This window comes from Mastigoproctus giganteus, chromosome 11 (genome assembly GCF_048544385.1).
Source record: "Mastigoproctus giganteus isolate SK-2022 chromosome 11, ASM4854438v1, whole genome shotgun sequence".
NCBI lineage: Eukaryota > Metazoa > Arthropoda > Arachnida > Uropygi > Thelyphonidae > Mastigoproctus > Mastigoproctus giganteus.
The window spans coordinates 150,241,396-150,266,372 of NC_143585.1; the positions used below are offsets into that span (position 1 = coordinate 150,241,396).

A 24,977-nucleotide genomic window follows, 5' to 3' on the forward strand; every position below is an offset into this window, starting at 1 on the left:
ACATGATGATAAAGGAACTTGACCACCAAATGGCATTACTTGAACTTTTCAACAAAATCTTTCTAGAAAACCAGTTTCCAGATAGTTGGCATCATGCAATAATTCTGGCTTTCCCAGAACCGGAAAAGGATCTTCCTAATCCATGTAACTACCGTCCAATTGCTTTAACAAGTTGCCTAGGTAAAGTTATGGAAAAAATCATCAACGCTCGTTTAATGTGGTATTTGAACAGTAATAATTTTCTCGACCCGGCACAGCATGGTTTCAGGAAAAATCGCTGAACACTAGACCTAATTATAAAATTAGAAAACAATATACGGAATGCCTTCATCCGAAAGGAACATCACATCATGATCTGCTTTGATATAGAAAAAGCTTACAATACAGCATGGCGTTATGGAATCCTTCAAAACCTATAGCTCCTTGGTTTACGTGGACATTTTCCTAAATATATCCAAAATTTCTTGCAACACAGGACATTCCAAGTTAGGCTGCAGACAATCCTTTCAAAGGTTTTCATCCAAGAAGAAGGTGTGCCTCAGGGGTCTGTGCTTAGCACTACCCTTTTTGCTATTAAAATAAATACAATAACCGAGCACATTCCAAGAATCGTGGACGCAGCTTTATACGTTGACGATTTCAGCATTTCCTATCAGAATATGCAAAGTATAGAATGGCAGCTACAAGGAACAATAAACAAAATAAGCAAATGGGCTCAAACAAATGGCTTCCGGATTTCCACACAAAGAACTGCGTGTATACACTTCTGTAGAAAACGAAACCTACACCCTGATCCTGAATTGAAACTTGACGGACATATTATCCCAGTATTACCAAGCATAAGATTCTTAGGACTTCTTTTGGATAAGAAACTAACATTCCTTGATCACATTAAACAACTCAGGCTTTCTTGCTTAAAGAAATTAAACATTCTCAAAGTTCTTTCCGCAACAACTTGGGGAGCAGATCGATATACACTTCTCAAACTTTATCGATCTATCATCATCATCATCATCATCAGCCATTTTCAATCCACTGCAGGATGAAGGCCTCTCCGGCAACTTTCCAGTTCCTTCTGTTTTGAGCGCTGGCCATCCATTTACTACTCAAAATCTCATGAATTTCATCTATCCATCTCCACCTTTGTCTTCCAGGTTTTCTTCTAGCTTCTCCTGGGTACCATTCTGTTATTTTCTTAGTCCATCTGTCATAATGTCTTCGAGCTATGTGTCCTGCCCAAGACCATTTTAGTTCTTTAGTTTTGATAAGAATGTCCTTTACTTGAGTTTGCTGCCTAATCCATGTGTTTCTCTTCTTATCTAACAGTCTGATTCCCAATATAATTCGTTCCATTCTTCGCTGTGTAGTTCTCAGCTTCTCTTCCATTCTTTTGGTGAGTGCCCAAGTTTCACTTCCATAAGTCATGGTGGGGAGTATACATTGATTCATTATTTTACGTTTCAGACAAACTGGGATATTGCTCTTCAGTATGTGACTATATTTCCTGAATGCTATCCATCCAAAATTTATTCTTCTCTTGACTTCCAGCCATTTATCATTATTACAGCTAATAACTTGTCCCAGATAAGTATATGACTCCACCTTTTCAATTACTGCTCCTTCAATCATTATTTCCCTTTCGTTGGCATACTTGTTCATCATTACTTTTGTTTTAGCCATATTCATCTTTAGTCCAAAATCCTTACTAACTGTGCATAACTGATTAAGATTTTCCTCTAATTCTTTGGGATCGTGGCTTATGACCACAATGTCATCTGCAAATTGTAAATGGTTTAGGTACTCTCTGTTCACATTTACTCCTTTCTGCAACCAGTCTAATCTTCTGAAAGCTTCCTCAAGGGCAGCAGTAAACAGCTTCGGAGATATTGCGTCTCCTTGTCGAACTCCTTTCTCGATTTTAAATTTCCTACTGTCTTTGTCTAGTCTAATAAAGGAGGTAGCATTCTCATATATTTTCTTCAAAATCATAATATATGGGGTATCTGTGCCTTGTCTTTCCAGTGCCCGAAACATTGCCTTATGTTGTATGGAGTCAAATGCCTTTTCATAAGCCACAAATGCCAGGCATAATGGTGTTTTATATTCATTTGCTTTCTCCATTAGCTGTGATATTACGTGAAGGTGATCCGTAGTTGAGAATCCTGTCCTAAAGCCAGCTTGCTCTTTCGGTTGATTCTCATCAAGTATTCTTTCTAATCTGTTAGTAATGACCCTTGTGAACACCTTGTAGATGTGGGATAACAGGCTAATTGGTCTATAATTTCCAATTTCTGATTTATCTCCTTTCTTATGCAGCAAAACTATGATTGCATTATTCCACTGCTTAGGCGTCACACCTTTTCTAATGCACTTTGTGAAGAGCCTTGCCAGTTTTTGTGTTATGTCTCTTCCTCCCAATTTTAACAACTCTACAGTAACTTCATCTTCCCCCGGGGTTTTCTGATTCTTCATTTTCTTCAGTGCATGTTCTGCCTCATCAGGAAGAATATCGAGTATGTCGTATGTGTTGCTACTTTGCAATCCATCTTCCCCACTGCTGGTATCATTCCCTCGCTCCTTGTATAATTCTCTATAGTAGTCTTCTGCTATTTGAATTATGCCTTCTCTGCTGTTTATAAGTACACCATTGCTATTCTTCAGTTTCAGTATCATTTGTCTTTCTGTATTACTGCTCATGGCTGCTGATTTAAATCCTTTGTTTTCCCTTAATGCTTGTTCTACTTTTCTTGTGTTAAATCTTCTTATGTCCTCTCTGAGTCTGTTTCTAATGGCTTTGCATAACTCTGTATATTCAATTTTCTCCCTGTCAGTGTTTTTCTTGCTCTTCATTTGTCGTCTTTGGTTCATCATGACAAGTGTTTCTTGACTAATTTTTTCTTCTTTGGATTTCTGTTTCCCTATAGGTTTCTTGGGCTTTATCACTTTCAGAAAGTTGTAATATTCCTCGTCGATATCTTGGTCCTGAGCAGTCTGCAGAAGCTCAAACTTGTTCTTAAGTTCCAGTACATACTGCTTTTTCTCCTCCTCTGTTATTTCAAAGACCTTTGTATTATTTACTCGAGTCAGTTTTTTCCTTTCCTACATCTATGTCAAGTGTACATCTTACCATTCTGTGATCACTTCCAATATTTACCTTATTCAGGACGGTAACATCATTCATAATATATCTTCTGTTAGTGAGGATGAAGTTGATTTCATTAGTTGTTAATCCATTTGGACTCTTCCATGTCCACTTTCTGTTCACCCTTTTCTTGAAAAAAGTGTTCATTACTACATTCCTTGAGATTCTGCAAATTCCACAAGTCTTTCACCTCTTTTATTTCTTTCACCAATTCCAAAATTTCCTATAGTTCCTCTTTTTGTGCTGTTTTGCCTTTTTCCAACCTTAGCATTGAAGTCCCTCATAATAATAGTGTAATGGGTTTTCTGCTCATCTAGAAGACTCTCGATTTCAGTGTACATTTCTTCAACCTCTTCATCATCATGGTTCAATGTTGGTGCATAAATCATTATAATCTTTAGCTTGTATCTCTTAGAAATCTTGAGTATTAGTCTTGACACCCTTGGTGATGTACTTTTGAATTCCAAAATGTTGTTTTTAAAATCTTTATGGACCAGAAACCCAACTCCACCTTCACTTCTTTCACTGTTTCCATTTGTGTACAGCAGATTTCCACTTGATAAACTTATAAGTGATTCATTTCTTCTTCTTGTTTCAGCCAAACCGATGATATTCCAATTCACATTTTCTAATTCCTTTTCCAGCTCTAATCGACCTATAGTTCGTGCCAAACTAGATTATGGAGCACCTGTTTACGACTCGGCGAAACCAAGTGCTTTGAGATGGTTAGACCCCATACACCACAGTGCACTCCGTATAGCCCTCGGAGATTTTCGAACTTCGCCTATACAAAGCCTTTATGCAGAAGCCCATGAACCTTCATTAGAGCTTAGACGACAGAACTTGTTATTGCACTATTCTGTCAAGATAAAATCTATCAGTGATCATCCAAATAGAACTTTTCTGTTTTCATATAACTGGGAGAACATATACCAAGCCCATCCATGGATGAATCGACCTGCCAACATCCGTCTGAAAGATTTACTACTAAGCTGAGAGCTTGATTATGACAACGTAGCTACTGCAATTGCACAGACCATTCCACCATGGTGCATAGTTCAACCCATATATGATATGTATTTTCAAACGTGGGGGAAAAACACTCTATCCAGATAAAACTACCAGCAGTTATATGCAGCATACAAAGAACAATATCCACATCACACTTTCATATATACAGATAGGTCTAGGTCAGACTTGTGTAGGAGCTGCAATTCATTTTGAGGATCGTACCTTCGTCCAACAACTCCCAAAAGAATGCAGTATTTTTACTGCCGAATTACAAGCCATTTCAATGGCTATAAACCAAATCAAACATAAAGAGATAGCAAACAGCATTATTTTCACGGACTCGCTTAGCTTTGTTACTGCCTTGCAGATCGCAAATACCAAAGGACACCCAATCCTACAACACATCCAATTTTCAGTATCAAAGCTATTACAAAGAAATCGCAATATCAGATTCTGTTGGATTCTAGGCCACACAGGAATAACTGGAAAGGAAAGAGCAGACAAAGCAGCAAAAGAAGCTTCCACATCTGATTATGCCTTTCACACAATGCCATATACAGATTACAAGTCCTTGATCCACCAAAGCAGTATAAAACAATGGGAACAACACTGGCTAGGTCAGACAAACAACAAACTTCGTCTAATAAAAGAAACACTTCGACCGTGGCCTACTAGCTACCGATCGAATAGACAGGAAGAAGTGATCCTCGCTCGATTGCGAATCGGGCATACACATAGGACTCAATCTTACCTACTCAGAGGTGAAGACACACCCCCCCCCCCCTCAATGCCAGAACTGTCAAGTTCCGCTGACTATACATCACTTCATGGTGAACTGTCCAAAATTTCATAGAGAACGTCAAAGAGCCTTTCAATCAATAATGAATAAACAAAACAACCTAATGCTTAAAACAATTTTAGGTGACCGGCCAAATATTACCGAAGTTTTTTCCTTCCTTAAAGTTAACTGGATACTTTCAAAACATATAAAATTAATAGTACACCTTTTATAGAAAAGCTACACAAATATATATATAGTCATATAAATTAGAATAAGGTTTAAAATAAAACAAAATAATACCAGCAGTGCGGCAAGACAAGAGCGAAAAAACAAAATTATACCTAAATTCAAATCTAAACAGGGAAGGAAGAGAGAGGAAGCAAGAATAAAATATATTGCAATGGAAACTCTAAATTAATTTAGAAAATCTAATTATACGAATAATAATTCATTGAAATTTAAAGCCAATTAAATAGAAATTTAGCGGTGCCCCCTCTGATGGGCACCAGGTCCAAATTAATGTGAAATATCACCAAACAGAGATTTAAACCATACACAACAAAACAAAAATATAAAATAGACTGACCATTATGCCCCATCTCAACAGAGGACCACAAGGCCAATAATGGTCAGGGAATCGCTGCATTTCGAACGCTAAACAAATCACTGCAAAGGCGAAACGATCGCAAGATCAGTCCGCCACACCAATCCACAAATCGAACCGCCAATGCAGGGAATTGAACAGCGGTGGTCCTGATGCAGCGAAAATCAAAAATAGAACAGACAAAAGCACTCCAGTGCAAAGCCACACTACTGACACAAATAAACTTACCCGTTTATATAAATGAATAAACTATAGATGGCAGTACAGGCACAGCGTTAGCAATTCGCCCAATACTATCATGTGACATAATTATATTTAAATAATGTTGGAAAAAAATATATTACTTAATAAAAATAAAAATAAAAAGGAGGGTACAGCACACATCGGAGGCAGCAAAAAGCATATTCCTCTACATGATGTTTGAAATATAGTCATATAAATTAGAATAAGGTTTAAAATAAAACAAAATAATACCAGCAGTGCGGCAAGACAAGAGCGAAAAAACAAAGTTATACCTAAATTCAAATCTAAACAGGGAAGGAAGAGAGAGGAAGCAAGAATAAAATATATTGCAATGGAAACTCTAAATTAATTTAGAAAATCTAATTATACGAATAATAATTCATTGAAATTTAAAGCCAATTAAATAGAAATTTAGCGGTGCCCCCTCTGATGGGCACCAGGTCCAAATTAATGTGAAATGTCACCAAACAGAGATTTAAACCATACACAACAAAACAAAAATATAACTGCTAGTATTATTTTGTTTTATTTTAAACCTTATTCTAATTTATATGACTATATTTCAAACATCATGTAGAGGAATATGCTTTTTGCTGCCTCCGATGTGTGCTGTACCCTCCTTTTTATTAAGTAATATATTTTTTTCCAACATTATTTAAATATAATTATATATATATATATATATATATATATATATATATATATATATATAGCGGAGTCTTGGTTCTGCCATAAACCACAAGGAAAGTGAAAAAATGCTGATATACGAAACTCTCCTACCTAGGCTAGGCGCATTATAGCCTAAGCTGCTCTTGCACCAATAGCTTTCAAATAACAACAACCACCTGACCAGAAATGCAGGTTTGTTTAATTTGTTTACAATGGTCCTGGCATTACACGAGTAATTACAGACCAGTTAGTTTAACTTCTGTTCCGGGTAAAATAATGGAGTCGCTGGTTAAAGATGCATTGCAGGATCATCTAGACAAGACTGCAGCAATAATTCAGACACAGCATGGGTTTGTTAAGGGAAAGTCTTGTCTGACAAATTTGATAGGATATTATGATGTGGTTACAAAGGAACTGGATGCAAAAAATAATTTTGATATCATATATTTGGATTTCAGGAAAGCTTTTGACACTGTTGCGCATGGAAGACTATTGTACAAATTGGAGCAGAATGATATTAAGGGTAAGTTGCTACAATGGATAAAAAGATGGTTAAGTGGGAGAAGACAGAGGGTGGTAATCAATGGGTGCTGCTCTTCTTGGACTAATGTTATTAGTGGAGTCCCACAGTGTTCGGTGTTAGGTCCACTGTTGTTTTGTATATTTATCAGTGATATTGATGAAGGTATATCAGGCTTAATGTCGAAGTTTGTAGATGATACAAAGGTTGGCAGGGTTGTTAATGACAGTAACGGCAGTGTGCTACTGCAACAGGATCTAGATAATTTGGGCAGATGGGCTAAGAAGTGGCAACTGAAGTTTAACCTTGACAAATGCAAAGTACTGCATATGGGTAGAAGTAACCCCAGAGAAACGTACCAACTGTGTGGGTACTACACTTAAGGTGGTAGAAAATGAAAAAGACCTGGGAGTAATTGTGCAGGCAGATATGAAGTTTTCTGAGCAATGCAGACAGGCTGCCAGGGCAGGTCATGGGGTTTTGTCAATGATATATAGGAATTTTGCTAGCAGGGAAAAGGAGGTGATTATCCCTCTGTATAAGGCAATGGTCAGTCCACGCCTTGAGTACTGCGTGCAGGTCTGGAGGCCTCATTTTAGGAAGGATGTAGATTTACTTGAGCATGTACAGAGAAGGGCAACAAGATTGGTGAGGGGAATGAAAGGATCCTCTTATCAAGAGAGGCTTAAGTTCTGCAAATTGCAGTGGCTGGAGACTAGGCACCTGCACGGTGATCTGATTGAGGTGTATAAGGCCTTGAATGGGTTCAGCACGCTGAATTCTGATGGGATCCTTCCACTTGTTCAGATTACGAACCTAAGGGGGCATGAATTCAAATTAAGAAAGGACAGATGTAGAATAGATGTGTGGAAATTTGCCTTTAGCCAGCGGGTGGTTAATTGCTGGAACAAACTTCCATCTGTCATTGTGGAAGTTGATAGGTTGAATAAATTTAAGGAGGAACTGGACAGGCATTTGGAGGGAATGGTGTGTTTTTTTTTTTTTTTTTGGCTGATGCTGCATAAGTTCATATGTTTGCTTTCTTGCATCACATGCCACTACTACTACTACTACTATTACTATATAGACAAATTATTATTTTTTACTTTATTGTTTTGGCAAGCCTGATGTACCCTCATAATTAAGTGTTTTTTTCATTTGGCCTTTGATTACTGAAAGATTTTTCTTCCATCTCACTTTCCCTTTCAGTGTTCAAGATTATTAATGATTGCACATGTGCAATATCACAGAAGATGCAAATGTAATTTTATCCTGTGCCACTGACCTGAGATGATCTTGTGCCAACTTTACTCCTGCAAACTGCCAGTTCCCATTTAATTTCATATAATGTATTACCATGCACCCACTAGTCCTAATACCCAGTGATAAATGCATTCCTTTATGTGTCTTCAATGATTGGCAAAACTCTTGCAGCTCCTGTTTGAATACCTCTGTAGAAAATAAATTATATTAATCAATAATGCCAGTTATGCTGAGAAAATAAACCCCTCCCCCTCATAATCCTTGCAGATTTCCACAAGCTTAAAGTTAATCCATAAGGAATTCATAAAATCCCCTCCTGTTGTGTCTAGGCAGAATTGCAAACACAAGAACATTTCCCCCATCTTATGACACTTTTTCAGTGTGACCTTTTATTTCATATGTAATTCATCAGTTTGTTAATGCTTTAAATCATTAGTCTCACATGTATCACCATGCTCATGCTAGGTGTCAATTTTTGGCCTTAGTAGGCTTATTCTTTCAGAATATATTCACTGTCTCCCTAACAAGTATGTTCTTGATTAAGATTACCTCCTATGGATCCAAAGCATTCTGTTGGTTGAGCCATTTCTTGGACTGGATTTTAGAGCACATCACCTGATATAGCATCAGCCACTGAGTCTGATGAGCACCCACCTGGAATTTGCTCTAAGGCATCAGCTCTTACTTTATCAGGGACTCATTTATGCCTGATAATATCTTGAGTTTTGAATTGAGTTTGTTATGCTGCTGGTGTCTTGCAAAAAATCTCTCCATCATTTACCAAACTCTAAAGAATCGATGTCGGCAATTTCATCATTCAGTTACAAATTCTTGAATGTTTCTACTGTCTGGAATATATTGTGTTTATTTATTAATTTATAGAATTATGTATTTATTTTATTAACTTTGTTTAGAGGAGCAAGAAGCAACCCTAGCTAAATGTAAGGATATAAAAAAACAAGCATTGGAGCGAGTCAAAGATTTGCAATTAAAAATTAAAGATGCCAGCTCTATTCGAGAGCAAGAACTTAAGAAAGCAGAAACACAGTTGAATATCTGTAAGAAAAAGGCAGAAGAGTCCACCAGACTTTCTAAAGAAATGCAGCAGGTAACATAATATATTAAGCCAAGTTTTGTGCATAACAGCTATAATTTTTAGTCAACTAAGAACATTATTTTAACTGTTAAAACATGGTGTTACAGTGAAATTTTATAGCCAGTTTTTATCAAATAAAAAATTATGATAAAGTAACAAACTTTATTGGCTATAATTATTTGACATTGCAAATAGAGAGACTGCTTAGCTTCAGTTATCTGAAAATTTAATATTTCTAGAGTAATATATTTCAAAAGTAAATAATTATTAAAGGTTGAGTAACAAAGGATAAATAGAATTTCATTGTAAACTTGGGGTTTTGTTTATATATTTTTTCTTTTAAAAATAACTTGACTGTTAACCCATCTAAAGAGGCCACAATTTCCTTAATAGTATGGGATACATATAATCAAGAAATAATCAATTCAAGAAATACACAGTCCAGTCCCTCTGTAATGAATAGCTAAAATCTTAATTTTCTTTTTAGAGAAATTTCATATAGAGGAACTAACTATTGCATGCCGTAATCTTTTTGATGAACTCATCAAAAAGATTACAACTGTGGGCACTTTGCACAGAGTGCACCATTCACTGTTTTTGGAATAGGGCAAGAAAATTTATTAAATTCTTTGTTTTGTAACTACAAATAATATACTGTTTACTGGGGTTACAAACGGTATTTTGGAAAAAAAATTTTAAATCTCTACTGGGGCTTTAATTGTAGCATGTGCTAAAGTTGGACAAAATACTACTATAATGTTTTTTGGTTTTCTGTCTTTATTGTTGAGGACAATTGTCGTCTCTCCTGTGACAGTGATAGAACTTGAGCTCAGTAATTTTAACAAATGACTACATTTATTTACAAGTTGATTGAATTTATTAATATCATTTTGAATCTAATAACATCAACTCTTGGTGGACTGTGGACTTTACACAGCAGCAGCATGAGCACTTGTGAATAAGAATTGTTATTACTACTTACTACTTGGTCAAACAGCTTTGTGTTGAACTAGGAATGAAACGATTGTTGTAATCACTCCAGAAAGTACTACTGAGACATAGTGCTACTAACAACCCTGTCCCTTTTGATTGACATTTTCATATTGATATAATTGCTAACTTTTATTGAATGATTTTATTTGTCAGGGTTCCATCTCAGGGACTACAATTGAATCAGAAACAACTAAGAGACATAGCAGTTCAATGATCTCTGTATCTGCCTAAGGGTTGGTTTGGAGGTTTAGTAATAGGATTTGCTACATAGTGCAATTAAGCCGCAGGCTTTTGCTACACTGGCAAAAAAAAAAAAAAAAAAAAAAAACCCCAAGTAGATAAGAAAATACAAATTATATGCACCCTCCTCACCAAGATAAGTATCAGTAGACCTTTGAATTTATTCTAAATGTCAGCCTCAACTACCTGCGAGGGCAACTTGTTCCAGCAATCAACAACTCGCTGGCTAAAAGAAAACTTCCTACAATCCTATAATTTGAATGGCTCCTTGTTCTGGAATTCGTTATAATTCTGAAAATTCCACCTTCATTCATTTTACTAATTCCTCTGAGATTCCTGGTTGCCAAGCTCTGTAGTTCACAATATCAGAGTCTTTCTTTATGAGCAATCTCACCATTCAAGTTGCACATTTTGCACCGTTCAAGGTACTCAGTCTTTTTTCAGATGAGGTCTCCATACTTGAACACAGTATTCCAAATGTGATCTTACAATTGCTTTATACAGCAGAATTATGATCTCCCTATCTCTACACGATAACTTTCAAAAAATTAACAATTGGACACCAAGGGCTTTACACTGTTCAGAAAACTTCATATCTGCCCCCTACTGTAACTCCTAGATCCCTTTCTTCTTCTTCCTCCCCTGTTTTAATTCAAACCCAAACCCACCAAGTGTATAATTTATTTTGGGATTCCTATTCCCGAAGTGAAAGACCTTGCATTTAGCTGCTTTAAAACATAACTGTCACTTCTCTGACCACCTTTGAAGTTTGTTGAAGTCATCCTGAGGCAGTCCTGCTTGGCCATCAGTAATCACTATACCAATCTTTACATCGTCTGCAAATTTTAACATCACACTTTCGATGTCATTTATGAAAATGAGAAACAAAAATACTCCAAGAACTGATCCTTGGAGATCCCACTCCTGACATTACACCAGTCTGAAGAATACCCATTAATTCACAGACTAAAAGATTAACAGACAGTGGATTTACAGACTGAAAGATTAACGGTAGCCGCAGGCAGAGGCGAAAGTGATTCTTGCACTGCTTCTAATGTAATGAGCAGCACCCAGAGAGCAAGTTGCTAGGGATTTCAAGAGCTGCTGGGAGTCATCATGGAACAAGTAAATGCATGTATACTTGCATGTACACCAATGGTAGAAGTATAGTAAATAAATTTGGAGATTTTGAAGTGCTGATGTAAGCAGTGCAGAATTGGAATTTGGGGAGTACAGTGTGTACAGAAAGGGTAGGAAGGGAGGAGGGGTTATGCTGCTAGTTAAGAAACACAAAATCTAAGATAGTTCATCCAGTTGTGGGTGAACAGTGCAATATTGAGTCTGTTTGGTGTGACATGAACACTGGGAAAGGGAAAATGAGAGTAGGAATATGTTATAGGCCTAATGACTCTGATGAGTACAATGAACAGTTGTTGCAGAGAAATAGTGGGCCAGTAAATCAGAATGACTTGTAATGGGGGATTTTAACTTTCCAAATATTGACTGGAACTTGTGGGTTGGTCACTAGCAAGACTTTTGTGGATTTATTGGAAAATTGTTTTCTACAGTAACGTTCGAGGGGCAACCAGAGGTAGTAATACCCTTGATTGCCCCTCGTAAGTATCCAATAGATACTTTCTGCTGATAATCAGTTCTTGATCTGATTATCAGCAGTGATTATTTATGCATTAAGAATTTGCAGATAAAGGAACACTAGGTGATAGTCCTGCCTTCCATTGTGGGGCCAGAAATCTGGGAGGGAAAGTTAATCCTCCAGGGCAAAAAGGAGCTAACTGTGGACTATGATGACTATCTTGCTCTTGAGCAGCCTACGCACTCATGTTGTACTGTCAGCAATGCTGACCATGAAATTGCCTATGACGAAACAAAGACTAAAAGAATGTGCAAGGACACAGAACAGCAGACATGCCCATCATTCCTTATTTTACATTCTCTTTCGGGTATATCTATTAGCACTCTATCGCCATTTCTTAATGCTGTCCATGAAATTGCCTATGACGAAACAAAGACAAAAAGAATGCGCAAGGACACAGAACAGCAGACATGCCCATCATTCCTTATTTTACATTCTCTTTCAGGTATATCTATTAGCACTCTATCGCCATTTCTTATACAAAAATGCTTAGATGTGGCAGGCTCACCCAAACTGGTGAGAAGACTTGGAACTGGTTACCTATTAGTTGAAACTGCAAGTCATACACATTCTCAGACTTTTCTGAAATTCACAACATTTGGAGGACTACCCGTACAAGTCACCCCTCATGCAACATTACATACCTCCAAGGAAGTAATTGCAGAGTGGGACCTGATGAACGTAATGGAAGCTGAACTTGTCGAGGAACTGAAACATCAGCAAGTTATACAAGCAAAGTGCATCACAATCATGAGGGATTGAGATCTAATTCCCACTTGCAACATCAGTCTGACATTCGGAACACCTGTCTTACCATCTACTGTCAAAGCTATCTCAGTTGCCGAGTATGGCCTTTTATTCCAAATCCTATAAGATGCTACATCAGCCAAGCGCATTACAATCATGAAGGATTGAGATCTAACTCGAGGAGATCCAGTGGGTAAAAAGAACATACACAAACAGACTGTGATGCTAAAATACCACACTGTCTGAATTGCAAAGGTGCACATCCAGCCTACTCAAAGTTGCGATCTCTGGAAAACAGAAAAAAAAAATTCAGAAGCATAGAGTAGAATGAAAAGTTACTTATCAAGAGGCAAAGAAACAAATTACACTCAATGCACCCAAGAACACCTGTGCAGTTGCAGTGCAAAAATTTCAATCTATGGCAACACAAACTGAAGTCTCCTTTCCCCCAACCATACCCATTGCAGATTGGGCCCAATCTATGCTGTCATCATCGATGAAACAGACTCCTAAGGAGCAAAAGGTAGCAGACAAAGCCAACAACACTCCAGTTACAGTCCCACCAACTGCGCCACATAGATCATCTGATGCTACAAAATTGAAAACTGATCCAGTTCCCACTAACAAGAGAAACAATCTCATAGCAGTAAACGTGGATACCGATAATAATGCTGACCTGGAAGAACCTATCCTAGACCTTCACGTAGAGGATGACATGGGCACTGGAGTCCAATCTTTGCAAAAATAGAGAAAGCGAAGCTCGATCACCACAAACAGTCTGGGAATAAAAAAGAGCCAATCATCATCTTGTAATAAAACCAAATAAAGGCATCATTTCATACAGTGGAACTGTAGAGGACTTCATAGTAATATTGATGATATCCATGAGCTGATAGGTCGTTATCATCCTGTAGGCATCAGTGTATAAGAGAAAATTTTAAAATCATAAGGGTCTCTCTCAGTTAAAAATTGTACCCTTTTTAGGAAAGACAGATGGTACAAATAATTCTCATGGAGGGGTAGCCATACTCCTAGATTCACGATTACCTTGTCGATAAATTCCAATTCAAACCTCCATCGAAGCTGTTACAACACGTATAGTGATTGGCAATGCTTTGACACCTGTCTCTCTCTACCTATCGCCCAATCACTCCTATACCATTCACAAACTCGAAGGTCTTATAATGCAATTGCCAACCCCTGTCTGATTATTGGGTGACTTCAATGCACACCATCTATTGTGGGGTTTGCCTAATGCAGATAGACAAGGATGACTCATTGAACTGCTTGCCAATAGACAAAACCTAACTATACTAAATACTAGTTCACCAACTTACATCCATCTCTCTGCAGGTACAACCACTGCAATAGATCTCTCCATCTGCTCTGTCCCTCTTTCCTAATATTGAGTGAACAGCCCTTCACAATCCACTCAACAGTGATCACTTCCCATTAATATGTAAAATTCAAACAGCACATTCCATAATTTCAGAAAACCACATAAAGTGTAAATTTTCCAAAGCAGATTGGCCAAAGTTCGCTTCCAGTGTGTCCTTTGATTATCAGATTATCGAAACTTGTCCTGTCGACACAATTACCGATCATGTTACAAGACAAATACTAGGTGCTGCATCACTGGGATTCCACAATCACAGTCAATCATCCATAGAACCATAAATTATTGGTGGAATGAAGAGTGTTGGTGTGCAAAATAAGAAAAAAAAAACCAAGCTTGGAGTCTGTTTTGCAGACATCCTACCTCCGTCAATCTTATAAACTTCAAAAGACTTGGAGCCAAGGCCCGTCATATTAGGAAGAAAGCTAAAAGCGGCTCTTGGATTTCATTTGCAAGCTCTATTAATAAAAATACCGATGCAAGAATAATATGGAGAAAAATAAAACAGCTAAATGGCAAATTTCTCCCTTTATTCTCCCCAATTCTAAACTGGAATGGGCAGGTGCATTCTTCTCCAGCAGATATAGCAAATTCCCTAGGGACTGCGTTTTCACAGTTGTCTGCCTCGACAGCATACAACCCATCATTCCAGAAGATCAAAGTATTAGCTGAAAAATCCGAACTGAACTTTAGACCTACATATCCTCTACCCTACAATCAACCGCTTACAATGCTTGAACTTTGAGAAGCCATATCTACTTCAAAAAACAGTGCTGCAGCTCCCAACAGAATATATTACATAATGCTCCAACATTTAGATAAAAACTCACTCTCTTTGCTGCTGATCTTTTTCAATAGCATCTTCCTTGAACATTCTTTCCTCAGTTACCAGCATCACTCATATATACTGGCAATTCCCAAACCTGGGAAAGATCATTCTATTCCTAAAAACAATAGACCCATTTCTCTTACCAGCTGCTTAAGAAAAATCCTAGAAAAAAATAATTCACTGTCGACTCACCGAAGATTAGGTTTTTGGAGTCAAATCTTGGCTCCAAAACACCAATCTCTGATAATCAGTTTGGTTTCAGAAAAAATCAATCAGATCTCTATATCAAAGTAGAAACAAACATCAGGAATGCATTCATCCAAAATGAGCATCTTGTCATGTTATGCCTTGATATAGAGAAAGCCTTCAACACCACATGGTGTTTTGGTATCCTGAGAGATCTGCATTCCCTTGACCTGAGAGGACACTTACCATATTTCATGCAGAACTTCCTTCTGCATAGGTCCTTTCAAGTTTGATATCGACAAGTCCTCTCCCAAGCATATAAACACGAAGAAGGGGTCCCACAAGGCTCTGTTCTCAGTGCCACCTTATTTGCAATAAGAATAAATCGCATTACTAAAAATAGTGGATGGGATCTATCCAGTTTTATTAAAGGAGGCAGCAAAGGAAGTAAGCAAACCCTTAGCCATAATTATGAGAACTTTGGACTAAGGGGAGGTACCCATAGACTGGAGATGTGCAAATGTGACCCTAATTCACAAAGGACAAAGGCTGACACAAGTAATTATAGACGTGTGAGTTAAACTTATGTTCCAGGAAAATTAATGGAGGCACTGGTCCCCCATTTGTGTGCTCCCCCAGACGATCTTTGAGACGCCGTTTTATTTCTCCCACATAACACTCCCCACATGCGATAAGAAATGCAGACTATGGTAAATCTGCCGTAGCTGAACATTTCTGGAGAACCAACATCAAATCTCCCCAGACGAAGCTGTCATCACTGATCGGGCGCATAGATTTTGGGACCGCAAGTGGCTCGAGAGCTTACGAATTAGTTCTATTGAGAATAATATAAATAGAGATAGCGGCACACGCATTTATCCCCTCTTTGAGGCAGTAATCCTTGGAGGGGATGAACGTTTTTGCCTGAAACGCTCCCGAGCCACTTCCGGTTCCAACGGGAACCGTATACGTTTACGTGAGACGCACCGTGAACCTGCTGGTATTTAATGATGCACCGCAGAATAGATGTACACTGTTGAGAAAGAAGGCAGAAGCCTTTGAAAGCTTCAGTTAGTATTTTACTGCTTTTAACCTAGTATATTTTATTGTATTTTAAATTCGGTATCTGTATTATCATCTTGTATATTTACTGTATATCACAGTTGTCTTATTTTAAAATTGCTATCAGCAGTAATATGGTATTTTGTTTTGTTTGTAAATAAATTTATTGTAAATATTAAAAATTTTAAGAATTTGGTTTTTCGTCTTTCGTTTTTACTTCAATGGTTGGTGAGAAACACTAAAAAATCATAGTATAGATATGAAGTTTTCTGAGCAATGCAGACGGTCTGCAAGAGTAGCTCATGGTGTCTTGTCAATGATATACAGGAATTTTTCTAGCAGGGATAAGGAAGTGATTATCCCCTTGTATAAGGCAACGGTAAGACCACACCTTGAATACTGCATACAGGTCTGGAGGCCTCATTTTAAGAAGGATGTAGGGCTGTTGGACGAGTACAGAGAAGGGCAACAAGATTAGTGAACAGAACAAAGGGTTGCTCTTACGAAGAAAGGTTTAAGTTTTGCAAATTACAGTGTCTGGAGACTAGGCACATGCGAGGTAATCTGATAGAGGTGTATAAAGCCTTGAATGGATTGAGCATGCTCAATGCTGATTGGATTCATCCTCTTGCTCAAAATAATCACCTCAGAGGGCATAAATTCAAACTGAGGAAAGACAGATGTAGGATAGATGTGAGAAAATTGCCTTTAGCCAGCAGGAAGTTGGTTGGTGGAAGAGACTTCCATCCCTTGTTGTGGAAGTTGATAGCCTAAATAAATTTATGGCTCAGCTGGACAGGTATTTCGAACGAACGTAGGGGTGAAATGGGAGAGGGTTTTTTTTTTCTTTCTTTTTTTTTTTATTTCCTTTTTTGGCTGATGCTGCATAAGCTTACTTTCTTGCATCATATGCCTCTACTAATGCTAAAATGCTAATGCTATTCCCAATACTGTGAGTTCATACTTCTATGCTGACTATCTCACCGTTTCTTGTGGTTCACAAAACATGATCTTCATTGAGCGGTAGCTCCAAATTTCAATTGACAACATTCAGCTATGGATGGAAGAGAATGGGTATCTACTCTTGTTCAAAATCTAAAGTAGTTCACTTTTGTAACAAATGCAAAATGCATCCAGATCCAGAGCTAAACTTAAAAAATCATCCTATCTCAGTTGTGAACAGCATTCATCTCCTTGGTCTGATATTTAATAGAATATTGAACTTCATGGAATTCGTCAATTTTCTTCAGACGTCATGCCAGGAAAAAATGAACATACTCACAATTATTTCTTCAACATTGTGGGGTGCAGATAGGTACACATTACTTCATTGGTCCTTGAGGTTGTCACCAATATTCTCTCAGATATGGAACACAAGCTGTACTTGCCACCTGGGAGTCTAAAACGCTGATGGGACTGATATTCGAGTGACACTCAAGTCAGGTGGACTCAAGTCAGGTCTGTGAAAGTCAAATCCTCTACTTGCACCCTCACGATGGTAGGACTGTTAGCAATCCTGGGTATGACCTCCATGAACAAGCACATTGTGGGTGACCACCCAGGTGTAAACCAACGTAAGCAGGGGTCGAGGTGTGGCACCCACACCACATGGAGGAATACCACCCTTCTGTGTTACTAGGCAATACTACGTGGTACATGACTTTCATCAACCGGTGCAATACCACCACTTTGTTATTGGAGGCTTGAAGTGGTCGATCCCGTGTTTAATCTCCATAGCTAAATTGCGGTCAACCCTTCCCCATCTCTTCCATCATTCAGTATGGCTGAAGACTTTTGAGGCTATGATGAACATCATGGCAAGATCCAAACTTCTTGACATTTCGAGGGTACATCTCTAAAACGGTGTTCGCCGGCCAGCCTCTAGTTAGTACACTGGACCGAGCCTATTGGTAACTCTTTAGGAGGCTGCCGGATCAGCTGGTGTATAATCTTGTTACCTCTACTCTGCCAGATAGTGACTAGAGGGAGTCCGAGTAGTGTGTATGCGGGGGCATTGTAAAGGCTACATTATGTCAAGGATCTGGGTATATTCTTGCCATGTGTACACTGTATACAAAAATTTCATTACTTCATACAGCATGTCTCCCCCACTCTTTCTTACTATTGAATACACCATGAATTGTAAAACTAATAGAGTAAGCTTATCTGTGAAAGGATCTAAACCTCCTAAACACTTCCTAGTGCATTTCTCAAATATACGTGATCTCAACAATGTCCATTTCCACTTGCAATCTGCCAAACCCCATGTACTTTTTCTGACAGAATCTCAGTTATCGGTTGATTCAACTACGGCTCATCTCAGTTGCCCAAAGTATTCGCTGTATGATTCCTTTCGCCTCAAAAGTGGTACTTGTGCATTTGTCCATTCTTCTATTCCCTGTTAGAGACTTGGGAATTTGGAATATCCTCTTTTCGATCTTCTCTGGCTTAAAAATCTCTCTACTTCGTTCTGTAAAATTCATCTGTTGTCTTTACCATTCTTCCAACTCCGCTGATCACTTGGAGCTCTTTGACTTCCTCTCTTTGCAACTTGACTTTCTCCATTCCAACTTTCCTAACAGTGAGGTAATTTTCCTTGTTGTTTTTAATGTTCACAACTCCAGCTGGCTTCCGTTTTCTAGTCACACCGACCCAGCTGGTCGAGATGCTGAGGCTCTAGCAATTATTAATGACCTTGCACAGATTGTACATTTACCTACAAGAATACCGGGCAGTCCTAACCATGCAGCCAAAACGCTTGATTTTTTTCTCACAAACAACCCTTCTAAGTACACGGTCGAAGTGAGTGGTCCTTTAGGTACCTCAGATTACAACTTGGTGATTCTCTTCTCCGTTGGAGCCTTTATCTCATGGCTATTCCCAACCTCGTGTTGTTTTGTGTTACAAGAATGCAAAATGGGATGACCTACGAGATTTCTTTTCATTGGTCGGATTACTGTTTCAAAACTTCTGATGGCAACGTTTGCTCAGATCGTATCAGTGAAATTATTCTTGAAGGAATAGAATTCTTTATCCCAAATTACATTTTTAAATCTCATCCTTTATCTAAACCTTTTTCAGTTAGCTAACAAACCAAATTCATTTAGTTTGTTAGCTAACTGAGCAGGATCATCAACAGTTGACCCATCGATATCAAGTGGACCAATCTGATTCATCCCCTTCCTTCCTTCTAGAGTTTACATAAGTAAAGAACTCTTTGCTGTTTTTCTTTGCATCCCTTGCCAAAGATTTCTCGTACTCTGCCTTCGCCTGCCTAACCTCCTTTGTAACTTGGTTACAGATCAACTTGTATCTATCATAGGCTTCTGTGTCTGTGTTAATCTGTATGTATCCCATGCATGTTTCTTCTCTGCCATATGCCTCATCAGTTCATCTGACATCCATTTAGGCCTAAACCTTGAACAATATTTCTTAGTTGGAACTTATCTTGTAAGCCTAGCAAAGAACTTATCTTGGAAGCCTAGTAGCTTCCAAGATAAGTTCTTTGAATGCTTCTCATTTTGCATTTGCTGTTGGTAACATCATCAGTTGGTCCCACTGTATAGAATTTAAATACTGTCTCAGTCCATCGTCGTCGCCTTTACGAAAGCAATAACCCTTCCCTTTACCCCTAATGGTAGTTACCTCTTTGAGTAAATCCCACTTCAGCACACTGTGATCAGTGCCACCTAGTGGTTCATTTATCTGCAGATTCTTAATGCATGAAGAGTCACTGCTGATAATCAAATCAAGAGTATTCCTCCCTCTAGTTGCCTCCCGAACATGCTCATGTAGAAAACAATCATCCAATAAATCCACAAAAGCCTTGCTAGTGTGTGAGTGACCAGCCCCGAAACTCCAGCCAATATCTGGGAAATTAAAATCTCCCATTATAAGACTCTTTGATTTACTGGCCCACTCTATTTCCCTGTACAGTTTCTTATTATACTCATCAGAGTCATTAGGCCTAGAGCACACTCCTACTCTCAATTTTGATCTCCCAATGCTTATGTCACACCAAACTGACTTGACACTGCACTGTCCAGCGATGTCCACTGGCTTCACTTCCTTGGATTTTATGTATTTCTTAACTAATAGCATAACCCCTCCTCCCTTCCTATCCAGTCTATCCTTTCTGTAGACGTTGTACTCCCCAAATTCCAGTTCTGCATTCCTTATATCTGTGTGACACCAAGTCTCTGATATCCCAACAATATCTGCCTTTGATGTTTTGAGCAATACCTCAAATTCATCAAATTTATTTACTAAACTCCTAGCATTGGTGTACATGCAAGTATACACGCACCTATTTCTATTCTTAGCTACCCTAACACAACCCATGTGTTTACTTGTACCGCAGTGACTTCCAGCAGTCTCTGAAATATCCTCAATCTTGTTTTTCAGGCTTCTGCTAATTCCAATAGAAGCAGTGCAAGAATCTCTTTCACCTCTGCCAGTGGCTACTGTTAATCTATTCGTCTTTGTATTCCCCCATGCTAGCAGTTTTCCGACCCACCTAACACTGCCTCGATAGCCTCAGCAGATATTCTTGCACCCTTTCTATTTAAGTGTATCCCATCCCTGTAGAAGCAATCTCTCCTGTTAACAAGTACAGTCCAGGCTGAAAAAAATTCTACCCCTTGAGCCTTGCACAAACTTTCCAGGGCCGAATTGATCAACAAGGCTCTCATCATATACTCCCTCCTATCGTGTCTGGGCAGAATTGCAGACACTTTCAAATTCAACCCTATTCCATGGCTTTTTTTCAACAGTGACCTGTACTTGTTAAGCAATTCTGCCAGTCTCCTACTCTTGATATCATTAGTGCCAACGTGTACAACTATATCACCTTTTGTGTCCTTAAAAGAAGATATCTGCTCTACAACGTCATCAACCTTTGCGCCTGGCAGACATACCCTGGTCCTGTTCCACCTATCCTTTTTAGAAAGCATGTGCCCCGTTTCCCTGACAACAGAGTCACCAACAACTACTAGTTCCTTTGGGACCAGTGCATTCTGCCTTGGGGGTTGCCGCTGTGTTTCACGATGACCAAGTGCAAGCTCTGGCGTTGATGTGGGCAGCTGAGAGCTTGATGGGCCCCTCAATTTAGTTCCTTCGAGGGCATCCACCCTGTCCTTCAAGCTCTCATATAGGCCCATAAGAACGCTGAGTTGTTGCCTGATTTCAATACACTCCTTACATCGCGCACACACAAAGACATCCCCCATGGCAATATCATGTCCCATACCTGAATGCTCCACAAAGATCATGCAAGCTGTGCATTTTAGAAGGCTGTGATTCAGAAGGTAACTGACCCCCTCAGTTCTACTCTGAGCCACAGCACTTCCATTAGCTTGAGCCTTTTGTTTTGCTGCTCTGGTCTGAGTCATGATTACTTTTAATTTTAATAAAATTTCAATTTTAGTTTATAACCCTAACTTATCTCCCGACACAGTTATAATGGTATATATATTTTTTAGTGTCAAGTATCTACTATAATGTCAAGTATTTATTTATTTAATGTCAAGTATTAACTATCTCCGAGTTCCCTTTATATAACTGCCGTATCAGTTATGTATTAATTAATTATGTTACGTTTGTGATCTAAGTCGGTATATGTATTTAGTTAAAGTTCAATTTAAGTGCCAACGAAGTTCAACAAGTTTAATAGATTTTACTGATCGCTGAAAATATTATAACCTATACTATACTAACTCTATCTAGGTTCGATATATAACGATCGTATGACAAAGACAAAGGCGGGAATTTACGAACGGTAATCTATGGACACTTAAGTATTAATTAACTTTCAAATCTCGCTGTCTCGATTCAGAATAAACTAACGATCCTTACTAGGTTTATAAGCCACTTATAAAAAATAATTTGATGTAAAAAATATTCAATAAGCAGCTAAATATGGCTAAAAACTTCTCGTTCAGCGGAGTTGTAACTTGTAACACGTGGATTTGATACCGATACTTTTATGCATTTACAAGGTCGAGTAAAGAATAAATACACCAGATTAATCAGAAATATCACAAAATAATGCTATACTACTACATTTAAATCAAAAGTTTTAGAAAACCAATAATTTCAAATCAATAAATAAGAAAAATCCACTTAGCGGCTTTGAAATGAGGAGTTATTTAGCGAGGGGAAAGCCAGTGGTGTATTCAACTCTAGCAGTAAGCTAGAGAATCTTGTAATAACTGAGAGTAAAGTGGAGGAGAAACTGTTGAAGATAAACACAAGAAAGGCACCTGGGGTGGATGGGATCCATCCAGTTATATTATAGGAGGCAGCAGAGGAAGTAAGCAAACCCTTAGCCATAATTATGAGAGCTTCCTTGGACTCAGGGGAGGTACCCACAGACTGGAGATGTGCAAATGTCACCCCAATTCACAAAGGAGGATCCAAGGCTGACACAATCAATTATAGACCTGTGAGTTTAACTTCTGTTCCAGGAAAATTAATGGAGGCACTAGTTAAAGAAGCACTGCAGGATCATTTAGACAAGACTTCAGTTATAGCTCGGACACAGCATGGTTTTGTTAAGGGGAAGTCTTGCCTGACCAATTTGATTGGATACTATGATGCAGTCACAAAGGAACTGGATGCAGGGAATAACTTTGATATTATATACTTGGATCTTAGAAAGGCTTTTGATACTGTTGCACATGGAAGACTGCTGCACAAATTGGAGCAGTGTGACATTGGAGGCAAATTGCTGCTGTGGATAAAGGGGTGGCTGAGGGGGAGAAGACAGAGTGGTAATCAATGGACACTGCTCATCGTGGACTAATGTTATTAGTGGAGTCCCTCAGGACTCAGTGTTGGGTCCATTATTGTTTTCTGTATTCATAAATGATATTGATGATGGTTTATCAAGCTTAATGTCGAAGTTTGCAGACGATACAAAGGTAGGCAGGGTTGTCAAGGACACTACTGACACTATGCTGCTGCAACAGGATCTGGAAAGGTTGAGCAGATGGGCTGAGAGGTGACAAATGAAGTTTAACATTGACAAATGTAAAGTACTACACATGGGAAACAGCAACCCCAGAGCAACGTATCAACTCTGTGGTACTACACTGACAGTGGTAGAGAATGAAAGGGATCTGGGGGTGGTTGTGCAGGCAGATATGAAGTTCTCTGAGCAGTGCAGACGGGGTGCAAGAGTTGCTCATGGTGTATTATCAATGATATATAGGAATTTTTCTAGCAGGGATAAGGAGGTGATTATTCCCTTGTGTAAGGAAATGGTCAGGCCACACCTAGAGTACTGTATACAGGTCTGGAGGCCTCATTTCAAGAAGGATGTAGAGCTGCTGGAACGAGTACAGAGAAGGGCAACAAGATTAGTGAATGGAACAAAGGGGTGCTCTTACGAAGAAAGGCTTAAGTTTTGCCAATTAAGCCTTTCTGGGAGTGTCTGGAGACTAGGCACCAGCGAGGTGATCTGATAGAGGTGTATAAAGCCTTGAATGGTTTGAGCATGCTCAATGCTGATGGGATTCTTCCTCTCGCTCAGAATAATCACCTCAGAGTGCATAAATTCAAATTGAGGAAAGACAGATGTAGGATAGACGTGCGGCAATTTGCCTTTAGCCAGCGGGTGGTTGGTTGGTGGAACAGACTTCCATCCCTTGTGGTGGAAGTTGATAGCCTAAATAAGTTTAAGGCTCAGCTGGAGAGGTATTTTGAACGAACAGAGGGGTGAAGTGGCAGTGGTTTTTTTTTTTTTTTTGGCTGATGCTGCATAAGCTTGCTTTCTTGCATCAAATGCCTATGCTAATGCTAATGCTAGACTTTGAATTTTAGTTGTATAGTTGAGAAGTAACATCTTTCTCCTGAGACTCGGAAGTTCATGGGCTCGATGTAAAGGATCTGAATTGGCAAAGTTCTATAAGTGCCTATAGCTATCCTTGGGGCAGAATGTTGAATACGGGCAAGCCATGCTAGAATGCTCTCCCTAGCAGGATCATACGGTGGGGCACCTAATCAAGTCAAGATCTGATTAGGGCTGTATACAATTTTTTTTTTTAAATGAAAACCCCAAGCACAAGAGGTATTAGAACCTATAGTACTTAGTACCATGTTTGGGTTGGAGGTTGAGAAGATGAAAGAAGATATTTGTTGATATTAGACTTCAACTTCTGTAGACTAATTTTCTGGAAATAATCATGAATGAAGGTTGTACCAGAAAACGGCTGTTGAATGAATAAATCAGGAAGATGAAAAGTTGGTTCTGTGAGTTTGAAGTTGGACAGTAAATGGATATTTGCTGGTGCTGGCACGTGTTCGGACTGTTTTGAAAGAGAGAGAGAGAGAGAGAGAGAGAGAGAGAGAGAGAGAGAGAGAGAGCGGGAATTATAGATGCCAATTCAGAAGAACAGTGCCAATGGAATTATCTGTACAAAAGGCATACAGCAGAAACAGTATGTCTATAAGACAGCAAGTCTTATAGAGATGAGTCATCAATTAACCTAACTGCCCTCTTCTGAATGGAATCTAGAAGCATGAGAGGGGTTTTGGGTGGGG

The 24,977-nt window shown here is 38.7% G+C and overlaps 1 protein-coding gene across 1 annotated transcript in view; it reads left to right on the plus strand.

The window, feature by feature from the left end:
* Positions 1 to 24,977, plus strand: part of SMC2 (structural maintenance of chromosomes 2) — a 640,522-nt gene that overhangs the window by 401,193 nt on the left and 214,352 nt on the right. Inside the window, exon 16 of the mRNA XM_090385021.1 lies at positions 9,148 to 9,341. Within this exon, the coding sequence (XP_090241147.1) occupies positions 9,148 to 9,341 (194 nt within the window). The remainder of the gene's footprint in view (positions 1 to 9,147; positions 9,342 to 24,977) is intronic.